General features: G+C 47.6%; 1 protein-coding gene and 1 long non-coding RNA gene across 7 annotated transcripts in view; one reads left to right on the plus strand and one right to left on the minus strand.

Moving 5' to 3' along the window:
• LOC101701105 (uncharacterized) overlaps positions 1–1,161 on the minus strand; it is a 39,671-nt gene extending 38,510 nt beyond the window's left edge. For all 4 annotated transcript variants that reach the window (XR_015452311.1, XR_002395306.2, XR_015452310.1 and 1 more), the window contains exon 1: positions 1,030–1,161. This is a non-coding gene — a long non-coding RNA (uncharacterized LOC101701105). The remainder of the gene's footprint in view (positions 1–1,029) is intronic.
• Eif3d (eukaryotic translation initiation factor 3 subunit D) lies at positions 709–15,813 on the plus strand. 3 transcript variants are annotated; one of them, XM_021259049.2, is made up of 15 exons: positions 709–798; positions 3,846–3,977; positions 4,286–4,331; positions 5,307–5,443; positions 6,021–6,106; positions 6,654–6,726; positions 8,381–8,493; positions 9,285–9,417; positions 10,841–10,988; positions 12,246–12,376; positions 12,944–13,029; positions 13,130–13,259; positions 14,723–14,865; positions 15,021–15,304; positions 15,671–15,813. In XM_021259049.2, exons 2-15 carry the CDS (start codon positions 3,855–3,857, stop codon positions 15,682–15,684), a joined length of 1,647 nt encoding a protein of 548 aa, XP_021114708.1. In that variant the 5' UTR covers positions 709–798; positions 3,846–3,854; the 3' UTR covers positions 15,685–15,813. The 3 variants fall into 3 exon arrangements, with proteins under 3 accessions (XP_021114708.1, XP_004845742.1, XP_004845743.1); XM_004845685.4 differs by having other exon boundaries at positions 720–1,259; XM_004845686.4 differs by lacking the exon at positions 709–798 and adding an exon at positions 1,100–1,259 and having other exon boundaries at positions 3,852–3,977.
• The last annotated feature ends 3,641 nt before the right edge of the window (positions 15,814–19,454 follow it).

The raw sequence follows: 19,454 nt of genomic DNA on the forward strand, positions 1-19,454 counted from the left end.
TGGAAGACAGCAAACTGAGAGAGAATTAATGGAAATAAATGACAGCTGCTATACTATCAACATTCTCATTTTAAATAGAAATACAGAGGTTTAGAGGAGTCAACCTGTCCAAGCTCACCCGGCTGGTAAAGAGGAATAACCATAAAGTGGAATTTACTTTCACATATATTTATTTTACCCTTTATTATCTCTCCAATTTACAGAGAAGGAAACCAAGGCCGAGATGTGAAGCCCAGACAACTAGGAGTGGCAGGACCTAAACATCGGATTTAATTAGACGTATTTTCCAAGAGACCAGCTGGGAAACTGTTAAGGAAACAGAGGGGTTCCTGCGGAAAGGATCTGGGGTTTCAATAAAATCACATCTTTTGATTCTTTCCTTTGAAACTTCCCAAGACTCCAGGAGGACACCTCAGAGTGAGAGGAAAGCACTGTCACCAACTCAGAATCACAATTGCTAATTGAAAAGTATATCCCTGGATTGCAGCTTAGATACACCGTACTTGACTATCAATCTGCGGAAGTAAGATCCGGGATCTGCCCTTTTTAAATTAGCGATCCAGAAATCTTCGTCGGCCAATTAAGTGTGAGAACTGCGGAATTAAGGTTTGAACCCAGGCAACCATCCCTGAAACTAGCTAGCAGCCTAGACTACGCCCGCCACTTGACACCGCTGAGCTTCCGTCGTCGTCTTCCCCCCCTCATCCCCCGGTCAACTAGGTGCGGAGAAGGCTCTGCCAGAGACATGCTGCTGCCTTCCTTTTGCAGGAAGATTCAAACTACGAAGCTGATGAAGAGGTGCCGGGGAACCGCGGGGTGTTCTGGGAAACAAAGGGGGGGGGGTCCCAGCTTGCGGTGATGCATTATGGGACACAGCGGGGTGTCAGCTGGTCCTGGACTCCAGCTTCGCTTGCACCTAAGGCAGCCACGTTTCAATTCCAGACGCCCTCTGTGGGCGTGGTGGATGCCGCCTGACGTAATCACCCTGTCTAGCGTCTAAGCGCCCCAGTGGCTAGTAAGAGAACCTACCAAAAAGCAGTGGCGGATTTCCGGGTGTACCTTCGCTTTAAGGCTCGTGGGATCTTTCGCCGAATCCGCGGGAAGTAGAAAGGCAGTTTACGACAGTGCCGGTCGTGTTTACGGCGCCGGCTTCTGCGCGCGCATGTTCCCTCCTCTCCCGGTCCTTCTGATTGCTGCGGGCAGGGCCTTCTCTGTCCCGGACCATCTGTCGCCATCCAGGCCGCCCGAGGCCTTTGCAGGTGAGCGGCGTATTTCGTGGTGTCCTGCGGACCTCTGGAACTAGCTCAGACTAGGCCTGGGCTTTGGGGGCCTCCCGGAAGGGACCTGTCTTCCGTCTTCCCTTGTCGTTGCTGTCCCTCCGCTGGGCGGGGCAGGAATCGGTCTTCGGCGGCCCCAGTCCGGCACGCTGAGGCTTGCGGGACACTGCCCTGTGTGTGAGGTCCTTCGCCTTAGTCTGCGCTCAAAGACCTTGTCACTTAACCCAGCCGGGTCACAGGGTATTCCAAAAGAGCCGAAGGGTCCTTGAGTTTCTCAGTGGGATATTACGAATGCCAAGCTGAGCGTATTCGGCCCTTGGTCTGAGGAGTTCAAGTCTGGAGATTTCCTCCCTGTTCTGTGAAGTGATCGGGTGTTAAGAGTCTCTCTCTGGTCTGAAATTCACCCCGCCTCTAGCCGAAGGATTAATGGCCTTTGATTTGTAGTGACAGTGATCAACACATTACTGTAACCTGCCAACCACAAGGGTCCTCTTACATCCCTGTTGGTGCCTCCCCACCCTGCCCCTGTGGCCAGTACAGCTGTCACATTGTTTTAGCTGAATGGTTCAGTTTCTTCTAGTGGTTCTTTTATATTTGCTGACGCCAAAGGGCATCATTTCTCGATTCTCCAAGGAAATGATGAACGGCAAGCTTTGGGGGTCTGTTATCCATCTTGCTTCAGACAACTAGATTTTGAAAGTATCTTCAAGACATCGTTGCTGTGTTGTTAGATGTGGTCTAAAAACGCCAGATTTTTTTAGGCTATTGCCTATTAACAAAGAAGGGCAGACTTAACACACACAACCCTGGAAATCAAATGTTTTTGAAATGTTGGGCAGATCAACTGCTTGATTTAGCTCAGCTTCAAATTATCTCTTAAATGGAAAGGTGAGGAGGTTACTGTTGGTAAAGTATCCACCATAGTACCTGACAAATGGTAGGAGCTTAATGAATTTTTTTTTTTTTTTTTTTTAGTATGGGGATCAAACTCAGGACCTTGCACTTGCAAGGCAGGTGCGATGCCACTGAGCTAAATCCCTGGCCCAGTAAATGTTTTCTTAACGTGAATAGCTTTGAGACCACCGGTCCTTCCCTTCTGTTCTCTTTCTGTAGCTTAGTTAAGTTCAGATTTGGAGGAAGCAGCTCTCAGCTGTACTACCTGTTGCTGTCACCCAAGTGTCATCTCTGTAGAAAGCCTGCATCTCTATCAAGGGGCACTGAGGAGAGGTTACTGAGTTCAGTGTAACTATGGTCTGATTGCTCTCCAGCCGTCAGGAAATAATTTGTGTAATGAGTTTTCTACTGGGAACTCACCTGAGCATTTTCAGAGGTTTGTCGTGGATCAAGCAAATACCTACTGTAGGGCTGCTGGTTTTCACTTTCCTGAGATGAGCTGCACCATTATACAGAGTACGGGTTCTGGAACCACACTGCTTGTGTTCCAGTTTTTCATCAGCTAGCATTGCAACTTTGGGTGATTTGTTGTTGTTGTTGTTTTGGGGGTTTTTTTGGTACCAGGGATCGAACTGAGGTCCTTGCACTTGCAGGGCAGGCGGTGGAACCACTGAGTTAAATCCCTGGCCTTTGGGTGATTTGTTAATTTCACAATGCCTTGGTTTTCTTGTCTGGAAAATGGGGATATTTCCGGCTCCTACTTCGCAAGATTATTGGGAGGGTTTAGTGAGTTAATGCATGGTAGGCACGAAGAACAATGCTTGATACTTGTAATAATTAACATTTGACATAACAGCCACTTTTGGCCTAAGACAGTGGTGGTGAACTTACGGTATGTGTGCCATAGTGGGCTGTTTGTATCATTGAAAGCTCTAAATGGTTTGCTATCACTGGCCTAAGATTTATGATGACCTCCTTGGCCATTTGGCAGGTCTTTTGCCTGGCTCTGTGTCCACTTGCTCTGCACATAGGATTTGCATTTGGAAGAATAAGAAAGGAAAATTGGATGTAAGGGAAAAAGTCCAGATCCTCTTAAGTACTCTGTATATAAATGTAGATTTGCAAGTCCGAATTGTGTGGCATTTTATTTAAAAAGCATTTTCATGTCTGCTACCTAACAAGACTTTCACAGTGATCCTATGGTATAAATTATTTATTTTGTAGATGAACACTCTGAGGCTTATGGAAGTTAAATGCTGTATGCCTTAGTGAAAACACCTTGGTTTCTGAGAACCAAACACTGGTTATTACATGTTAAAAAATGTTGCTAATGAAATCTGTAAGACACTGCTCAAGAAACACCATTTTATGTAACACTAGGAAAGACCAAGCTTCTGGTTGTGACATCCCATCCAGTGTAAGGTGCAGGCTCATTTCACAGCTGTTATAGTAAGAAAAGAGAGTGTCCTAGAATTAACGAAATGTGATAAATCAGTTTTGTTGTTTTCTGAGTTTTATGTATTCACCAAATTATTTACAAAACGTTAGTAGCTCAGTAGTTGAGGGTTCTGTTTTGTGTAGTACATTTTGAATTTTAGCATTTATGTCTTTGCTTATCCTATATAGAGGCTATTTTTACTTTGGGCCATTTCTTCACATTATTTGTTTTTTAAGTTCTAGAAGATGGCGAAGTTCATGACACCTGTGATCCAGGACAATCCCTCAGGCTGGGGTCCCTGTGCGATTCCTGAGCAGTTTCGGGATATGCCCTACCAGCCATTCAGCAAAGGAGACCGGCTAGGAAAGGTACTTGCCTGCCAGCGGTAGTCTGGATCGTTCAAGCTGCGCCTGCCACTTTCCACAAATCCCTGTTTTGTTTTATTTTCTCAAAGGCTTAGCTTAGCTTCTTTCTGAGTTCCCTACGTAGACAGTGGCTGAGAAGAGGTCTGACCTCTGAACGTCGTCAGAGAAGGGCTGGGCACATGCAAAGACGTTGTGAGCTAGTTCTCATACTTTGCCACACAGTGTCTCCTCATTCTCAGGGGTGTCTGGGGCAACAGAAATGTGCCCAGTTGAACTTTGTGTTCTCTGTCTTTCTTCATTGCCTTTAAAAGGTCGCAGACTGGACAGGTGCCACGTACCAAGATAAGAGGTATACAAGTAAGTATTCTTCAGTGGCTGCCCAAATCAGGGTCTCCCTTTAAACTACTGTGTAGTCCAGGCTGGCTTCAGTCTTCCTTCCTCAGCCTCCCGAGTGCTAGGATTACAGGCATGCACCACCACAGCTGGCTGTTGCTCCATCCGAAAGCTTCCTAGAAAGGAAAAGAGGTACTGACAATCACTGAGAATTTTTAGGGTATATTCTGGACTATAATAACCAGATTTTTGGAAGTAGCCTCAAACTGTTCATTAAAGAAGTCTGGACATTTTCATTGGGGTTTTGTCCCACTTTTTGAAAATCCGTTGAACACATTGCCATTCTGTATGTCGTTGATTGGGATTTACCTTCCAGAGCCTAGTCAGTGAACTCCAAGTTTAAAACCCCCGGTTTTAAGATCCTGGTAAGGTAAAAAGACTTTCTGTGTGCCAGTTAAGGTTGTTGGAAGTGGCTGCCTGGAGTCCTATATTAAGATGTCTGAGTGGGGCATGGTGGTGCACACCTGTAATGCAAGCACTCTGAGGGGCTGAGGAAGGAGGATTGCAAGTTTCGAGCTCACCCTGAGCGACTTAGTAAGACCAGTCTCAAAATTTCAAAGGGTGTTAGGGGTGTAGCTCAGTGAAGGGGCCCAGGGTTTCAATCCCCAGAGACATCTGGGGCTTAGATCAAAAGAAAGTATGCCAACGATCCATTAAACGATCTGTCTTGGGGGTCAGGTGATGGGAATGGTGGTGTGTATAGCCTGTGTTTACCTTTCCTGTCTCGAAAAGCTCTTTAGACCAGAGTGTTTCAAACTTGAAAGTGCATATGAATCACCTGGGGATCTTGCTGTTCCGATTCAGTAGGTCTGGGGTGGGCTGTGAGTCTGCACACCTCACAAGCTCCCTTCCAGTCAAAGGGTGAGGTGAGGTGTCAGAACGGTGCATGTTATACAGTTTGTGGTAGTAGTTATTACACGCTGTTGCCTGTGCTTCCAGATAAGTATTCCTCTCAGTTTGGTGGCGGAAGTCAGTATGCTTATTTCCATGAGGAGGATGAAACCAGTTTCCAGCTGGTGGATACGGCACGCACACAGAAGACTGCCTACCAGCGGAACCGGATGCGGTTTGCACAGGTGGGCCAAGTGCTGACAGCCTGACCATCTTGGGGCTATTAGTGTTGTTAAATATGCTACCTTGTGAATACTAAGGAGAGAGGACAGCGTACCACAGTTTTCTAGTGAATCCCAAGTGGTTGTTCTGTGAAAAACTTGTGCCAAAGTAAACTTGTACTAGGACCAAGGTTTGGTTTAGATTTCTGTTCCAGTAGCTTGGACGTCCTATGCTATGAATGGAAGTTTGTGGTGGATAAAAAGATGCAGGGTACCTATTGCCTCACTTTATTGCTATACCCAAACTTTATTAAGTAGATGGTCTGGTTGGGCTGCATCTTACTATGTAAAGAGAAATTCAGCAACTTGAATTTCAAGACCAGTAAACAAACCTCAGTGGAAAATATGTTGGGAATATAAATGTCAGCTAATTCCATACCCACTAAAAGTCTGACTATTGATGTGATAGAATAAAAGCACAGACTTAAGATGTGAAACTTTGGGAGCATTATATCCTGAACTTACTCTAAAAACCTCCCAATTCTCCCTCCCTATCATAAGCCAGATCTCTAAGATTTTAACATGGGTGTTTTCTTCCCAGCGGAACCTCCGTAGAGACAAAGATCGGCGGAACATGATACAATTCAACCTGCAAACCCTGCCTAAGAGTGCCAAGCAGAAAGAAAGGTGAGATTGCCTCCTAGAGCAAAGGCTGCTTCCTAGACTGCTCATACCCAGAGGTCGGGGGCCAAAGCTGGAGGGTGGCTGTTTCCCCACTAGAGAAACAGGTGAAAAAAATTCCTAAAGCTACTTAACACCACCATTCAGCCCCTTGTTTCCCAGCAGTCAGTTGCAGCAGATAGTTTAGGCAGGAAGCTGCCTCCTTGTGGTGGATATGTGCAGTGAAGGGACACAAAATGCCTTGTCTTTGCTCAGACCTGCAGAGCACAGTTCTAGGAAATCCCATTTACTCTGTCCTGTGCAGCCTCTTGCCTGTGAGTACAGTAGCTGCTATGCCCCAGGTTGGGGTTGCCAGGTACAATCCGTAAACATACAGCTAGTCAGTATTTGGGGGCCCCATCTCCAATGTGCCCGTGTGGTCTCTTCTGTAAGCCCATAACTCAGAGGAATCAAGGATGATGGTGCAGTTCTGCTGGGGAAGGGCAGCTTCTGCCTTTTTAAAAAGCCACTGACTTAAAGATCTGCACTGAGATCCCTGTATTCTGCCTTTCAGAGAACGTATACGGCTACAGAAAAAATTCCAGAAACAATTTGGTGTGAGGCAGAAGTGGGACCAAAAATCACAGGTAGTGGGTCCATTCCGGAATTCTGTCTGGGAGTTTGGTTTTGTTTCTATAACAGCTTTGAGATGATGCTCCATACACTATGCTGTTGAGTGACTTTTCGTGTATTCAGATTTGCACAACCATTATTATAGCCAATATCTGATCATTTTCATCAGCCTAAAAAATTCTGTACCCTTCAGCATCCCCCGCCCCATATCACCCCAACCTTAGGCAACCACTAATCTTTTTTATCTCTATATTTTCCGGTTCTGGTCATTTCACATAAATGGAATCATGGAATAGGTGTTCTTTTAGTGTCATGTTTTCAAGGTCCATCCATGTTACAGCATGCATTGGTATAGTCTTGGTATCCATGGAGGGTTGGTTCCAGGATGCCGCAAGAATACCAAAATTTGCAAACACTCAACTTCTGTTCCAGAAAACAGCATAGTATTTGCATATAACCTAAGCACATCCTCTTGTATATGTGTGACCATCTCTACATTATTTAGGCTGAATATCCCTTACCCAAAATGCTTGGGACCACAAGTGTTTCAGATTTTGGAGTGGACTACTGGTTGATCATGCCTAATCCAAAATCAGAAATGCTCTAAAAACAGAAACTTTGAGCTTCATTTCACATTCAGTTTCAGGTTTTGGAGCATTTCAGATTTTTGTGTAAGGGATGGTCAACCTATAATGGCCAATACAGTGTTGACATGTGAATGTTATGTAAGTAGGTTTTGTACTGTATTCTTTAGCAAATACCAACAAGGAAAAATATGTATACAGATGTGTTTTTTCCCCCAGAATGTTTTCCCCTTTTTTTCCTCCTCTTTGTTGTATATGTGTTTGTGTGTTTTTGAGATAAAGTTTCACTGTTGCCTAGATTGGTTGTGAACTCCTGGCTCAAATGATTCTTCCCCCTCAGCCCTGTAGCCCACAAATGGGACTCTAGGGGCACACATCCCACCCCCCAAATATTTTCAGTCTACAGTTAGCTGAATCTGAGGTGTGGAACCTATATACTGAGAGCAGATTATACTTTATTCTTCTCTTATTGTCAAATAAAATAGCCTTTTATGGATGTATCACATTTTGATGAGCCATTAACCAGTTGGTGGACATTGCATTTGTTTCCAGTTTCACACTGTTAGCAGTAATGCTGCTGTAATGCTCCTGTGGGTATTGCGCAAATAGTAGATCCATGTAAGCAAGAGTAAGTTACACTTTGCTGGATACAATGCTTGCTGCATGAAGAATAAATAGTCAGGGGCCAGGGATTTAGCTCAGTGGTTCTGCTGCCTTCCTCAAGCACAAGGTCCTGAGTTCGATCCCTGGTACCAAAAAACAAAACAAAAAAAGAATAAATAGTCAGGGCTGGAGATTTAGCACAGCGGCACCGTGCCTGTCTCGCAAGTGCAAGGTCCTGAGTTCAATCTCCGGTACTGAAGAAAAAAAAAAAGAATAAATAGTTAATACCCTGAGAGAATTATAAAGGTATCCTACATGTTTCCTCAGTGATGTCATCCCCTAAGAGTGAAATTCTTTATTTTTAAACTCCTGATTCCGTCAGTCTTTGTGGATGAGGTCCTATGAGTGGTAGGGGTTCTCTCTTCTGCTTAGTAATTTGTGTGGGCTGTAAGTTTTTTCCTCAAATGTTTTTCCACTACAGAAACCCCGAGACTCTTCAGTTGAAGTTCGTAGTGACTGGGAGGTGAAAGAGGAAATGGATTTTCCTCAATTAATGAAGATGCGCTACTTGGAAGTATCAGAGCCACAGGACATGTGAGTAGCATCTTTTACTGCTTTCCACCATGCTCCTAGGTATGTGGACCAGCTAGTGATGTGTGTTTTCCTAAGTCATAGTAATTCCAAAAAGAATTAGAAGCCACTTACTCAGACACTGCATAAGATTGATGAGTACATTTTTAAAAAAATCAGAACCAATGGGAAAAGCACAAGGAAGTTTACTACACTAAACTGCAGATTTCTTGCAATTTTGTGGCATCCTGAGCAAAGGAGAAATAAAATTAAGGCATGTAGCTCCTGTAGATAGAAAGGGGAGAGGGGGGGGGGGGGGGGGGAGAAAAGAAAAAGGAAGGAAGTGCTGATACCAAACTCCAGGTCTTTTTTGAGCTTCCTGGCATCCTGACCAACACGGTATGATTAAATTGTGTGGGCAGAAAGGGATTCGGCAGATCTGGGGAAACTGCTTCAGGGGGCCCATCACCTCAAAGGGTAGGTGAACGAAACTAGCTTTGGGGAGCATCAGATCAGAAGTTTGCCCTCCTGAGGACCTCATTGGCTGTTGCTTTCTCTGCCTCAGTCTCCTAGTCTTTAAAATGGGGAGGTTGTGCTGGGTGGGACATGTTTGCTGTGTGTTGCAGTCATATCAAGAGCTATGTAAGAGGACAAGGGACTGAGCGGGCACGGAGAATTTGTCTTGTGTTGCAGTAAGAGAGACTGTCCCCTGTCTTACGTTAGCCTTCTTGGACAAGACTGGTTCCGTTCCATAAAAGAAAAGAAAATGGGGAGGATCCTTCTGTTTGACTTTGTCTTGCCTGTTCTCCCCTCAGCGAGTGTTGTGGAGCCCTGGAATACTATGACAAAGCTTTCGACCGCATCACCACGAGGAGTGAGAAGCCACTGCGGAGCATCAAGCGCATCTTCCACACGGTCACCACCACAGATGACCCTGTCATCCGGAAGGTGTGCGCCTCCACCTGCCCCTACGCCCATTAGGAAGGCTGCTAGCGTCTAAAGCTGAGGCTGAGAAAGAGCAGAGGACGTGGGGCTGTGCTGTACAGGCGTCCCTCATTATCCATGGTGGGGGGTGCTTGGGACCCACCCCATACTAAAGTGCATGCATGTTCAATCCCTTAAATAAAATGGGGTAGAATTTGCATATAACCCACGCATGCATATCCTCCTGTATACTTCAGATCATGTCTAGATTACTTAATAAGCATAAATGTGCTGCACATGGTGGCACACGTCTATTATCCCAGCACTTGGGAGGCTGAGGCAGGAGAATTGCCATGAGTTTGAGACCTTGTCTCAAAAAAAAAAAAAAAAGAAAAGATAAATGTTATGTAAATAGTTGCTATACTGCACTGTTTTAGGGAATAATGACAAGAAGAGGTGTGTACATACTCAATAGCATTTTGGGGTTTTTTTTCCTTTAGTATTTGGTTGGATCTGAGTGCAAAACACACAGATACAGAGAGCAACTGCATGTGTACAGTTTTGGCCCTCGGATAATGTAGGGGACAGGGAAGGGGACGTTACCAGAACCTCTGCAGTGAGTCCTGGTCTCCTGCAAGCCACGGCAGCACAGGGCGAATTACAGGAAAGGGAGAAAAATGAGACTGAGAAGAAGCTGAGCTTTGGTTTTGATCAGTGCTGCTCTGGGCAGCAAAGACAAAGCCCCCAGCTTAGCACACCTTTTATTCAGTACATCAGGAGAAACAAATGTAACAGATGACTTGCAGAGGGTTCAATAGTTCACATTGGGATAAACAAGGTGTAAGGGAAGGCTTGCAGAGAGTTCAGTACATCTCCGGCAAACAAGATGTTAATCAGTCCAAGAACAATGAGGAACTGAGCAGATGTTTGTTCTCCCAGGATGTTTCTTGTCCTGGAGAATCACAGCATCACTGGATCACTGAAGTCTCAGTTGTGACTGGAGGCCAAACTGGAGTTATTCTGTAGCTGGGCTGTAGGCAAGAGAACTAGGCTAACCAAATGATTTATCCCTAGAATTATGTAGCATTGCTCCCAACAGGATAAGGTTCTTCAATTCAAACTTAAGGTAGATGGCCTCAAATGCTGCTGTTTGGCAGAGCTGGACTCAAGTCTGAGCTCTGCCATGCTAACCAGCTTGATTGACTAGAAGCCTTAGTTTTTTCATCGGCAAAGGGGGGTAAATGTACTGAGCCAGGGCCCCTGGGGCAGATGCAAGCCTTCCTGAAGCACTTGGCTGGACACTGGCAAGGCCCAGGATGGTGACTGCAGAGTGTGGCCGGCCCTTGTGCCGCAGACGTCTCGGCCTAGGGGAGGGAAGGGTGGGTCCTTCCTACTGCATGAGTGGCAGTTAGACCTCAGTATTTCACACCTTCCTCCCTCATCGTAGCTGGCAAAAACCCAGGGGAATGTGTTTGCCACCGATGCCATCCTGGCCACGCTGATGAGCTGCACGCGCTCAGTGTACTCCTGGGACATCGTTGTCCAAAGAGTCGGGTCCAAGCTGTTCTTTGACAAGAGAGACAACTCTGACTTTGGTAAGGAGCCTGCCTCGGGAGCAGATCAGAGGCCATGTGTATTCTTGTTCCAGAACAACTCCCTGATAGGGAGAATGAACAGGAAATGGTCTGCCTTCCCTGGGGGCTAGGCCACATGTCTGAATCCCTCCCACCCTCCTTAGGGACACAGGGAAGCCACTGTCCCCAAACACCTCCTCAACGTTTCAGCCTTCAAGGTCCTCACATACCCAGTACTGTGCCTCCAAATTTTGCTCATTTGCATGCCATTTTCCTGGCTCCTGCTACCTCTCAGACCATCGTTAGTATTAATACTTTTCTTTTTTTTTTTATTTTTTATTAATATTTTTCTTAAAGTGATGCCACTTTTTTTTCCTTTTTTTTTTGGTACCAGGGATTGAACTCAGGACCCTGTGCCTGCAAGGCAGGTGGTGGAACCACTGAGCCAAACCCCTGGTCCTTGTTTTGTTTTTTGAGACAGGGTCTCACTATGTAGTTCTTACTACCCAGGCTGTCCTCAAACTTACGGCGATCCTTCCTCCTCAGCCTCCTGACTACTGGGATTACAGGAGTGCACCACCCTGCCCAGAAGTAAAAAATACCTATCCATACATTTTATACCATACATGTGGGCATATCCACACAGCATATGTGAAAACCAGCTCATTCAAAACAATCATAGCATTGGGCCGGGGATTTATTTACCTCAGTGATTCTGCCACCTCCCTCATAAGCACAAGGTCCCAAGTTCAATCCCTGTTACTCCCCAAAAAATAATAACAGCGTGAACATAGCACAATAATTACATTCGAAGCCTGAAGCCTTTCCTTTGTTAAAAAGCTAATGATACAAAACTTTTTTAGGAATCCAAAAATAATCTAAAGAAGACAGCTTTCTTACTATATGACTTATTTTTTGCAGTACTGGACATTGAACCCAGGGGTTCGTGCATACTAGGCAAGGAATCCACCACCAAGCCCTTTTAATTTTTTATTTTGAAACAGGGTCTCACTAAATCACTCAGGCTGGCCTCAGACTCCTGCCTCAGTCTCCCAAGTAACTGAGATTACAAGCACGTGATTGAATTGGTCGTTAGGCAGTACCTCAGGTTATCTGGGAGTACTCACCCCTCCAGTCATGTGTCCCACTGGGAAGACCCCCATTAGTAGAAGGCAGTTGAGGGAAGGACCACTGTGCTATGGGGCTCTACATCTCCCGGTTGCTCTGCATGTTGGTGACTCTTGTTGTGTACGGGTGACCATGTCCCTGCTTTTCTAGACCTCCTGACAGTGAGTGAGACGGCCAATGAGCCCCCTCAGGATGAAGGTAATTCCTTCAACTCACCCCGAAACCTGGCCATGGAGGCGACCTACATCAACCACAATTTCTCCCAGCAGTGCTTGAGGATGGTGAGGAAGCACTCTCGGGTGGGCCTTAAGGGCTTTATCTGGTCACCTGCTATGACACCATCTGCTTTGCAGCAGGCTTGGCACTGAGGGATTGTGTGGGACAGCTGAAGTCCCTACCTATAGGGGATTAAAAGCTTGGGCTTTGACCTCAGGCTGCCTGACTTTGAACCACTGGTCCACTACTTGACAGCTATAGAGGCATTCCCTCTATAAAGTTACAGTCCGATGATTCTTCCCTCATGTGGTGAAATCATACACTGCGTCCTTCAAAAAGAAAAGGATGTTCCGGCCCTCAAGCAGCTTTGCTGCAGTGGAGCAGGAAAGACAGTGGATACTAAATTGATGTTATGGCACAGAGCAGTCTGTAGTGATGGAGAGAGGCGGGGAGGGGCAGGGCTGCTAACTGTCAGGATTCTCTGGGTGCTAAAAGTTGGGAGGAGGAAAATAGGCATAAAAACTCCAGGGTCACAGGGAGCTAGCCGCCCTGACTGAGCAGTGCTGGGTCTGGCTGATTGGGATTGGGGATATCGTTGGCACTGTCTCGTGACAGCTTTGTCATTTTTCCAGGGGAAGGAAAGATACAACTTCCCCAACCCAAACCCATTCGTGGAGGACGACATGGATAAGAACGAAATTGCCTCCGTTGCTTACCGGTACGTCGTCCCCATGGTGGGGAGCACAGACCCTGCCCAGGTGGGTGATGCACCTAAGCAGAGGACCCCCGGTGACATTTGAGTTTCTCCTTTGTTGCAGTTACCGCAGGTGGAAGCTTGGCGATGACATTGACCTTATTGTCCGCTGTGAGCATGATGGCGTCATGACGGGAGCCAATGGGGAAGTGTCCTTCATCAACATCAAGACACTCAACGAGTGGGACTCCAGGGTGAGGTGCTGCCCATCACCCTCGTGCCACCATTCTGGTCCCTGCGGTGTATGCTGTCATGGGCCACTTGCGTGCAGTTTCTTTCCCCTTTTGTTACGCACAGAGCTACCTTAGAGGGGTTGTCTTGTGGGTCTTTTCCCTCTACCTGCTTCCTCACTGACAGAGGAGTGACCTTAAGTTTTAAGAACTTTCTGCTTACTTTGCACACCAGAAGCAGGGCCCCCTCCCAGTACTCTCTTCTCTGTTCTGATCTGACCTCCCACTGGCCTCTGCTCTCTGTGTGCAGCTGGCTTTGAACTCTCTCTGTTATCTGGGTCATCAGTTCTGCATGCCTTGTGGCTCTCTTTACTCCAGCCGCTACCTCTCTTCCGCTTTTCAATTCCTTTATCCAACTCCTTTGCTTACTGAACTCAGAGATGCTGAGATGTACTCAGAACTGACCCTCTCAAGGCACCTTGAAAGAAGCCTGCTCCCTGACCCCTTTGCATTCTCCCTCCTGCCACTACTTGGCACTGTGGGCCGATGCTCTTTCTCAAGTTACCCAGGCTCAAGTCCCACACGGGACAGTGAGCACCAGTGCTCTGTTGCCTCTGTGCAGAATAAAGGCCACAGGATGGTGAAGCCTGGGGCCAGCTGCACCGAGTGGCTCTCTGAGGTGTGATAGAGAGGGCCCTTTGGTCCCACTTCCTTGACATGATACCTGCTGAGCAAGCAGGCAGGCTTGCTGGGCCGTGGCCCAGGGCTGGACTCTACGGTGAGCTCCGAGTGGCATTTGGAGTTGTAGCGCCTGTGTCTCTTCACACTGGGTGTTGCTGTGTTGTTCTGGGCCTGCACTTCTCTGCTCCATTCACCTGCTTTCTGCTGAGCCCCCATCCTTTTTGACTCCCAAAGGAGCCTTCTTTTAAGGTCAGTCCCCTCTGCAGCTCTCCTTGCCCTAAATCCTAAGCCTAATACAAACTTGTATTCATGTTCCTGGACTTTACAATGCCCTAACAGAAACTTAGTGGCTTCAAACAACACCTATTTATTAGCTCATAGTGTTGTCTGGCAGAGGGGGCCACACCTTGTGGTTTCATTCTCTGTTGGGGGATTCAAAAGGCTGAAATCAAGGGGTCAGCAGAACTGAGCTCTGCAAGTTCTAGAAGGAAATCCCCTGATGCTCGTTCTGGCTAGTGGCAGGGTTCAGATTCTTGCAGTTGTACAACTGGGGCCCCTGTTGCTTTCTAGGTGTCAACTGGGGGCGTCTCTGAGCTCCTAGAAACTACCTCACTCCTTGTCCCCCACTTCCATGCCAGCAATGACACAATAAATCCTAGCTCTGACGTCTACACCCAGACTTCAGTCTCCTATGGCTGGGGGAGGCCCGCCCGCAGTCTGACCTGCCGGCTGGCTCTGGCTACCACAGGAGCTCCCGGCACCTTGGGCACAGGCTGCCTTTCCCCCTGACCACTTTCCTCCCACAGCACTGTAACGGCGTTGACTGGCGGCAGAAGCTGGACTCGCAGCGTGGAGCCGTCATCGCCACCGAGCTCAAGAACAACAGCTACAAGCTGGCCCGGTGGACCTGCTGTGCTCTGCTGGCCGGGTCCGAGTACCTCAAGCTCGGGTGAGAATCCTGTCTGGGGCCAAGGACTGACCTGGGAAGAGGGTATGGGGGCGTGACGGCATGGTTCTTCCCTTCTTGGGGAAAGCATCGCCATTTGAGCCCAGTGTTGCTGTCGCTGTGCTGCCCTGTTGCAACCACTCATCTTCCCCCTGCAGTTATGTGTCCCGGTACCACGTGAAGGACTCCTCTCGCCACGTTATCCTGGGCACCCAGCAGTTCAAGCCCAATGAGTTTGCCAGCCAGATCAACCTGAGCGTGGAGAACGCCTGGGGCATCCTGCGCTGCGTCATCGACATCTGCATGAAGCTGGAGGAGGGCAAGTACCTCATCCTCAAAGACCCGAACAAGCAGGTCATCCGTGTGTACAGCCTGCCCGATGGCACCTTCAGCTCTGATGAAGACGACGAGGATGAGGAAGAGGAGGAGGAGGAAGAGGAAGGTGCGTAGCAAGCCTCTGAAGACCAGAGGGATCTGTGGGCTGGAAGGGAGCGAGCACTAAAACCAGCCCCATGAAAGGCTGGAGACCAAGGTCTTGGAGGGAAGCAGCTGGGGAGAGGCCAGGGAGGGCCTGGTGCTAGCCAGTGGTGTAGAGAAGGAAAGGCCAGCTCCTGCCAGTTACCCTCCTGCCAGCTGCCTCGTCAGCCTCACCATCTGGAGTGTGAGGCGCTGTCCCAGCCCGGTGAGGATCCCAGCTCCTGCGAGGAGGTGTAGAAAATTCTGAGCGATTCACAAAAGGGTCGGATAGAAAAGTGGGCCTCACGTCACACAACATAGCTCATTTCTCTTCATGTTTTGTGTCTTTCAGAGGAAGAAACTTAAACTAGACTGATGTGCAACCAGAGTTTGTAATTCTACCAGTCCTGGGAGGGCCCTTGATGCCTACAGGAAAGTCCATCTGTCTCCTGCTCTCTGCCAGTTGGCAGGTGGAATAAAGTTGAAGTCTTCTTAGTCTCTTTCCTTCATTGTGTGCCTCCGTTGGGGACGTACGGCCCTGGGACTCGGTGGGTTCTGTCTGGAGTTCACACGCTGGGTTCCACCATGTGTTCTTGGGAGTTGTTAGACTTATGTACCTGCTAAAGGATGAATTCTCTAGTGCTTTGTTCTGGGAACCCCTTGAAATTAGCCTTTCCTGGGTGAAGGACAGCCATGGAGGTGCCCCTTATGCAGGGCCCAAAGGACCCCACGGGCCCAAGCAAGAGGGCCTGCGGCTGTGTGTGCGGGCCCTAGCTTAGTGTCTGAGAAGCACTGGGCACAGATGGGTATTAGAGATGAAGCCAAGGGGGTTCTGCTCAGGAAGAAGACTGCCTTTGACGGAGGGCCCTCTGGGGGTGACTGAATGCTTTCTAAACTGTCTTCACGCTTAGCCTGGGCTGGTGACAGATCTCGGCCCAGTGCCCACAAAGCCATGTGTCCTGAATAAGAGCTGTGAAAGTTTAGGCCATGTGGACTTTTAAGTGGATACTCTTGGACGCTGTGAACAAGTTACCCTGCCAGAATCATTAAGCTTTCTATAAACCTCCCCTGAGCCTCCAGCAGAACTAATGCAGGTAAGGAAACAGGCTTAGCTGAAGTAGAATTCCTAGTAGTTTTTTCCCCTTTGGATTGAACCCAGGGGTGTTCTACCTCAAAGCTGTTATCCCAGGCTTTTGTTGAGATGGTCTTTTAAATTGCCCAGGCTGGCTTCAAACTTGGGCCCCTCCTGCCTCAGCCTCCCAAGTAGCTAGGTGTAGGGAATAGGGAAAGGGGACGTTACTAGAACCTCTGCAGTAAGACCTAGTCTCCTGCGAGGCATGGCAGCACAAGGCAAATGAACTTATACAGGAAAGGTAGAAAAAATGAGTCTTAAGAAGCTAAGCTTTGGGCCTGATCAGTGCTGCTCTGGGCAACAAAGACAAAAGCCCCCAAGCTTGCTGCATGTTTATTTAGTACTTCGGGAGAAACAAATGTCACCTGATGGGAGCTGCGGAATTCCTAGATCAATGAGGAACTATGCAGATGAAGATTTTGTTCCTCCCAGGATGTCTTCAGCTTGTGTAATCTTGTCCTGAAGCATCAGAGCATCACCAGACCATTGAGGTCTCAGTTGTGACCAGAGGCCAAAGTGGAATTATGTCTCAAAATGCCATAGCTGGCCTGTAGGCAGGAGAACTAGGCCCTAATCAAATGCTTTTTCCCCAAATTACTTAGAATTGCTCTAACAGCTAGGATTACAGGAATGAATGGGCCACTACACCAGGTCCTAAAGTTAGAATTGTAATCAAACTTACCAGCCTGGCAAACAAGCAGGCAATAGTTTGGGGAACTTTGGTGTCAGGCATACTGAAAAAAGCAAATGTGCTTGAGTTTTCAGTACAGAGTGTTAAAAAATACACATTCAGGTAGTGGCAGGTGCCATGGAGTTTGAATCATGGACCAAGATCCATCACATCGCCTCTTACATACCTGTGGCCCAATCCAGAGGATTAACTGGATGTTACTGTCGAGCTCATTCTCAATCTTCAAAACCACCATGAGCTAGACATCCCTGGCTTCTTTTGGGTGAGGTATTTTGCATAGCCTGTCAGGTTTCGATTCTAACTTTTTTCTTTAATGTACATGTGTTTGCAATACAAAGTTCCAAGTCTCAGGATCTTGCGCTTGCCAGGCAGGCGCGGCACCACTGAGCTAAATTCCTGGCCTCTACAAGGCTCCAAGTCTTGATCAACACATGCCTACTTCAGAACTGCTTTATGCCAACCACTAGGGAAAGAGGTGCGGTCACCACAGTGACTATGAAAGATGATTTCTGCCCTCGTGGAGCTTTTCTCTGGTGTTGAAACAGCATGAAGAACACAGCATTTCTTAGTGGGTGCTTAGACCTGAGAGGTCAGGGAAGATTCTAGAACCAGTCCCCACTGCACTTTTTAATGAGAGACGCAGCAACCATGCCAAGCTGCAAGGTTGTTTCCACATGGTCTTCCCACAAGAGCCCTCAGCTGCATTTCATGTGAGTATGCGATGGCCTTTGAAAGTTCTGGTCCTTCCCTTGAACAGGTGCTCTGCTCTGTCCAGGTAAATTTCATTATGAGCTGACACAGACCACCACACGGACAAAGGACAAACACATGGTCCCTTAACCTGTTACTTCTTCAAAGCATAATTTGTATTTTCTGAAGCAGTCAGGGACTTAAAAACATTTTTGTTTGGGGCTGGGGATTTGGCTCAGTGGTTCTGCCGCCTGCCTCGAAAGCAAAAGGACCCAGGTTCAATCCCTGGTACCAAAAAAAACACCATTTTTGTTAAAAGCCATTAACTCCAGCTGGGCCTACAGATAGGTTACAGAAGGTGAAAGAACAAAGCTTCAGCATTCTATAAAACTCTGGGTCAAACCTTCAACTCTGCATAGAGGCATGTTAGTCATTTATGGAATGTTAGTCCAAAAGTTGACAAAACAAGCAAGGCCTGCCTGTAATCCCAGCAGGAAGGCTGAGGCAGGAGGACTGCCTCAAGTTCAAGGCTAGTCTGAACTACAAAGTGAGACTGTCTCAAGAAAATAAAGCTGACAAAACAAGGTTTATTAGCTCTAAATTTACCTAGCCTATCTCTACACCCTTCAAGATAGGACACCGAGATAAACTGTGACATTCAACTATGTCCAGAATCTCCAGACAAACCGAGGGTCACCATGGATCCCAGCAGAGCAGCATGACTAAAACTGCCCCTGAAGTTATGAGAATTCCTGTGAAACCAGGACTGAGCTCATGATCTGCTGAACCCCAGTCCACTACAGGACCACCACCCCCCCCCAACTGGTCTCTGGTCTCTTGTGCCCTTATCTGATCTCTTCATCAGGGTGTGCCCCTTTTCCTTATTTTTCTTAACTTCCCAGTTGAAGTTCTTGCCTATAAATTCACTGTCCCTTTAGTTTTAATTTCCACTGCTACTAAAGCAAGGACCCACACACGCTATGCGGGGACAATGCAGGGGCCACGTGCCACCCTAGCAGCCATCCCTGATCCTCTGGTTTGCATTGTCTCCCTTCAGCCATGCACACTGGGTTTCAACTCCAGACTCCACCTCTGAAGTGCGATCTTGGAGCAGGACCTAGAGGCTGGGCCTGCAGATGTCCAATGGGAAACTAACACTAGAATGGAACTTAAGGGTTTATTACCTTAAAACCTTCGGTCAGGTCCTTGCTCAGCACTTAGGCATGTTAATCACTTAAGGAAGGAGTGCCTAGGTTCCCTAAACTTATCCAGCCTATCTCTTTAAGACAGGCCACCAAGATCAGAGTAACTAATGTCCAGGACTTGCAGGGACACCCAGCTTTTAAAAACTGCCAGCTTTTACATCCCAGACCCCTGGGACTGATGCCTAGAAGTCATTGTCCTAAACCTGCGGCCCCCTCGGGATCCAGGTAAAGAAGAGCGTAGCAGACCACCCCATGGTTAGGTCAGCCCCCCCCCCCCAAGCAGAAGCAATTACCCCATGATAGGAACCCAGCTGCCCCCAAGCAGAAGCTTTCCATCTCATGGTGGAAACCAAATTGTGCCCTGAAGCTATGACGGCTCTCTCAGAACCAGCCCTGCCATACTGAGCAACCAGCGGCA

The sequence above is a fragment of the Heterocephalus glaber genome, unplaced genomic scaffold (genome assembly GCF_053883595.1).
Source record: "Heterocephalus glaber isolate CG9 unplaced genomic scaffold, H.glaber_assembly_v1.0 deba00001444, whole genome shotgun sequence".
NCBI classification, from domain to species: Eukaryota; Metazoa; Chordata; class Mammalia; order Rodentia; family Bathyergidae; genus Heterocephalus; species Heterocephalus glaber.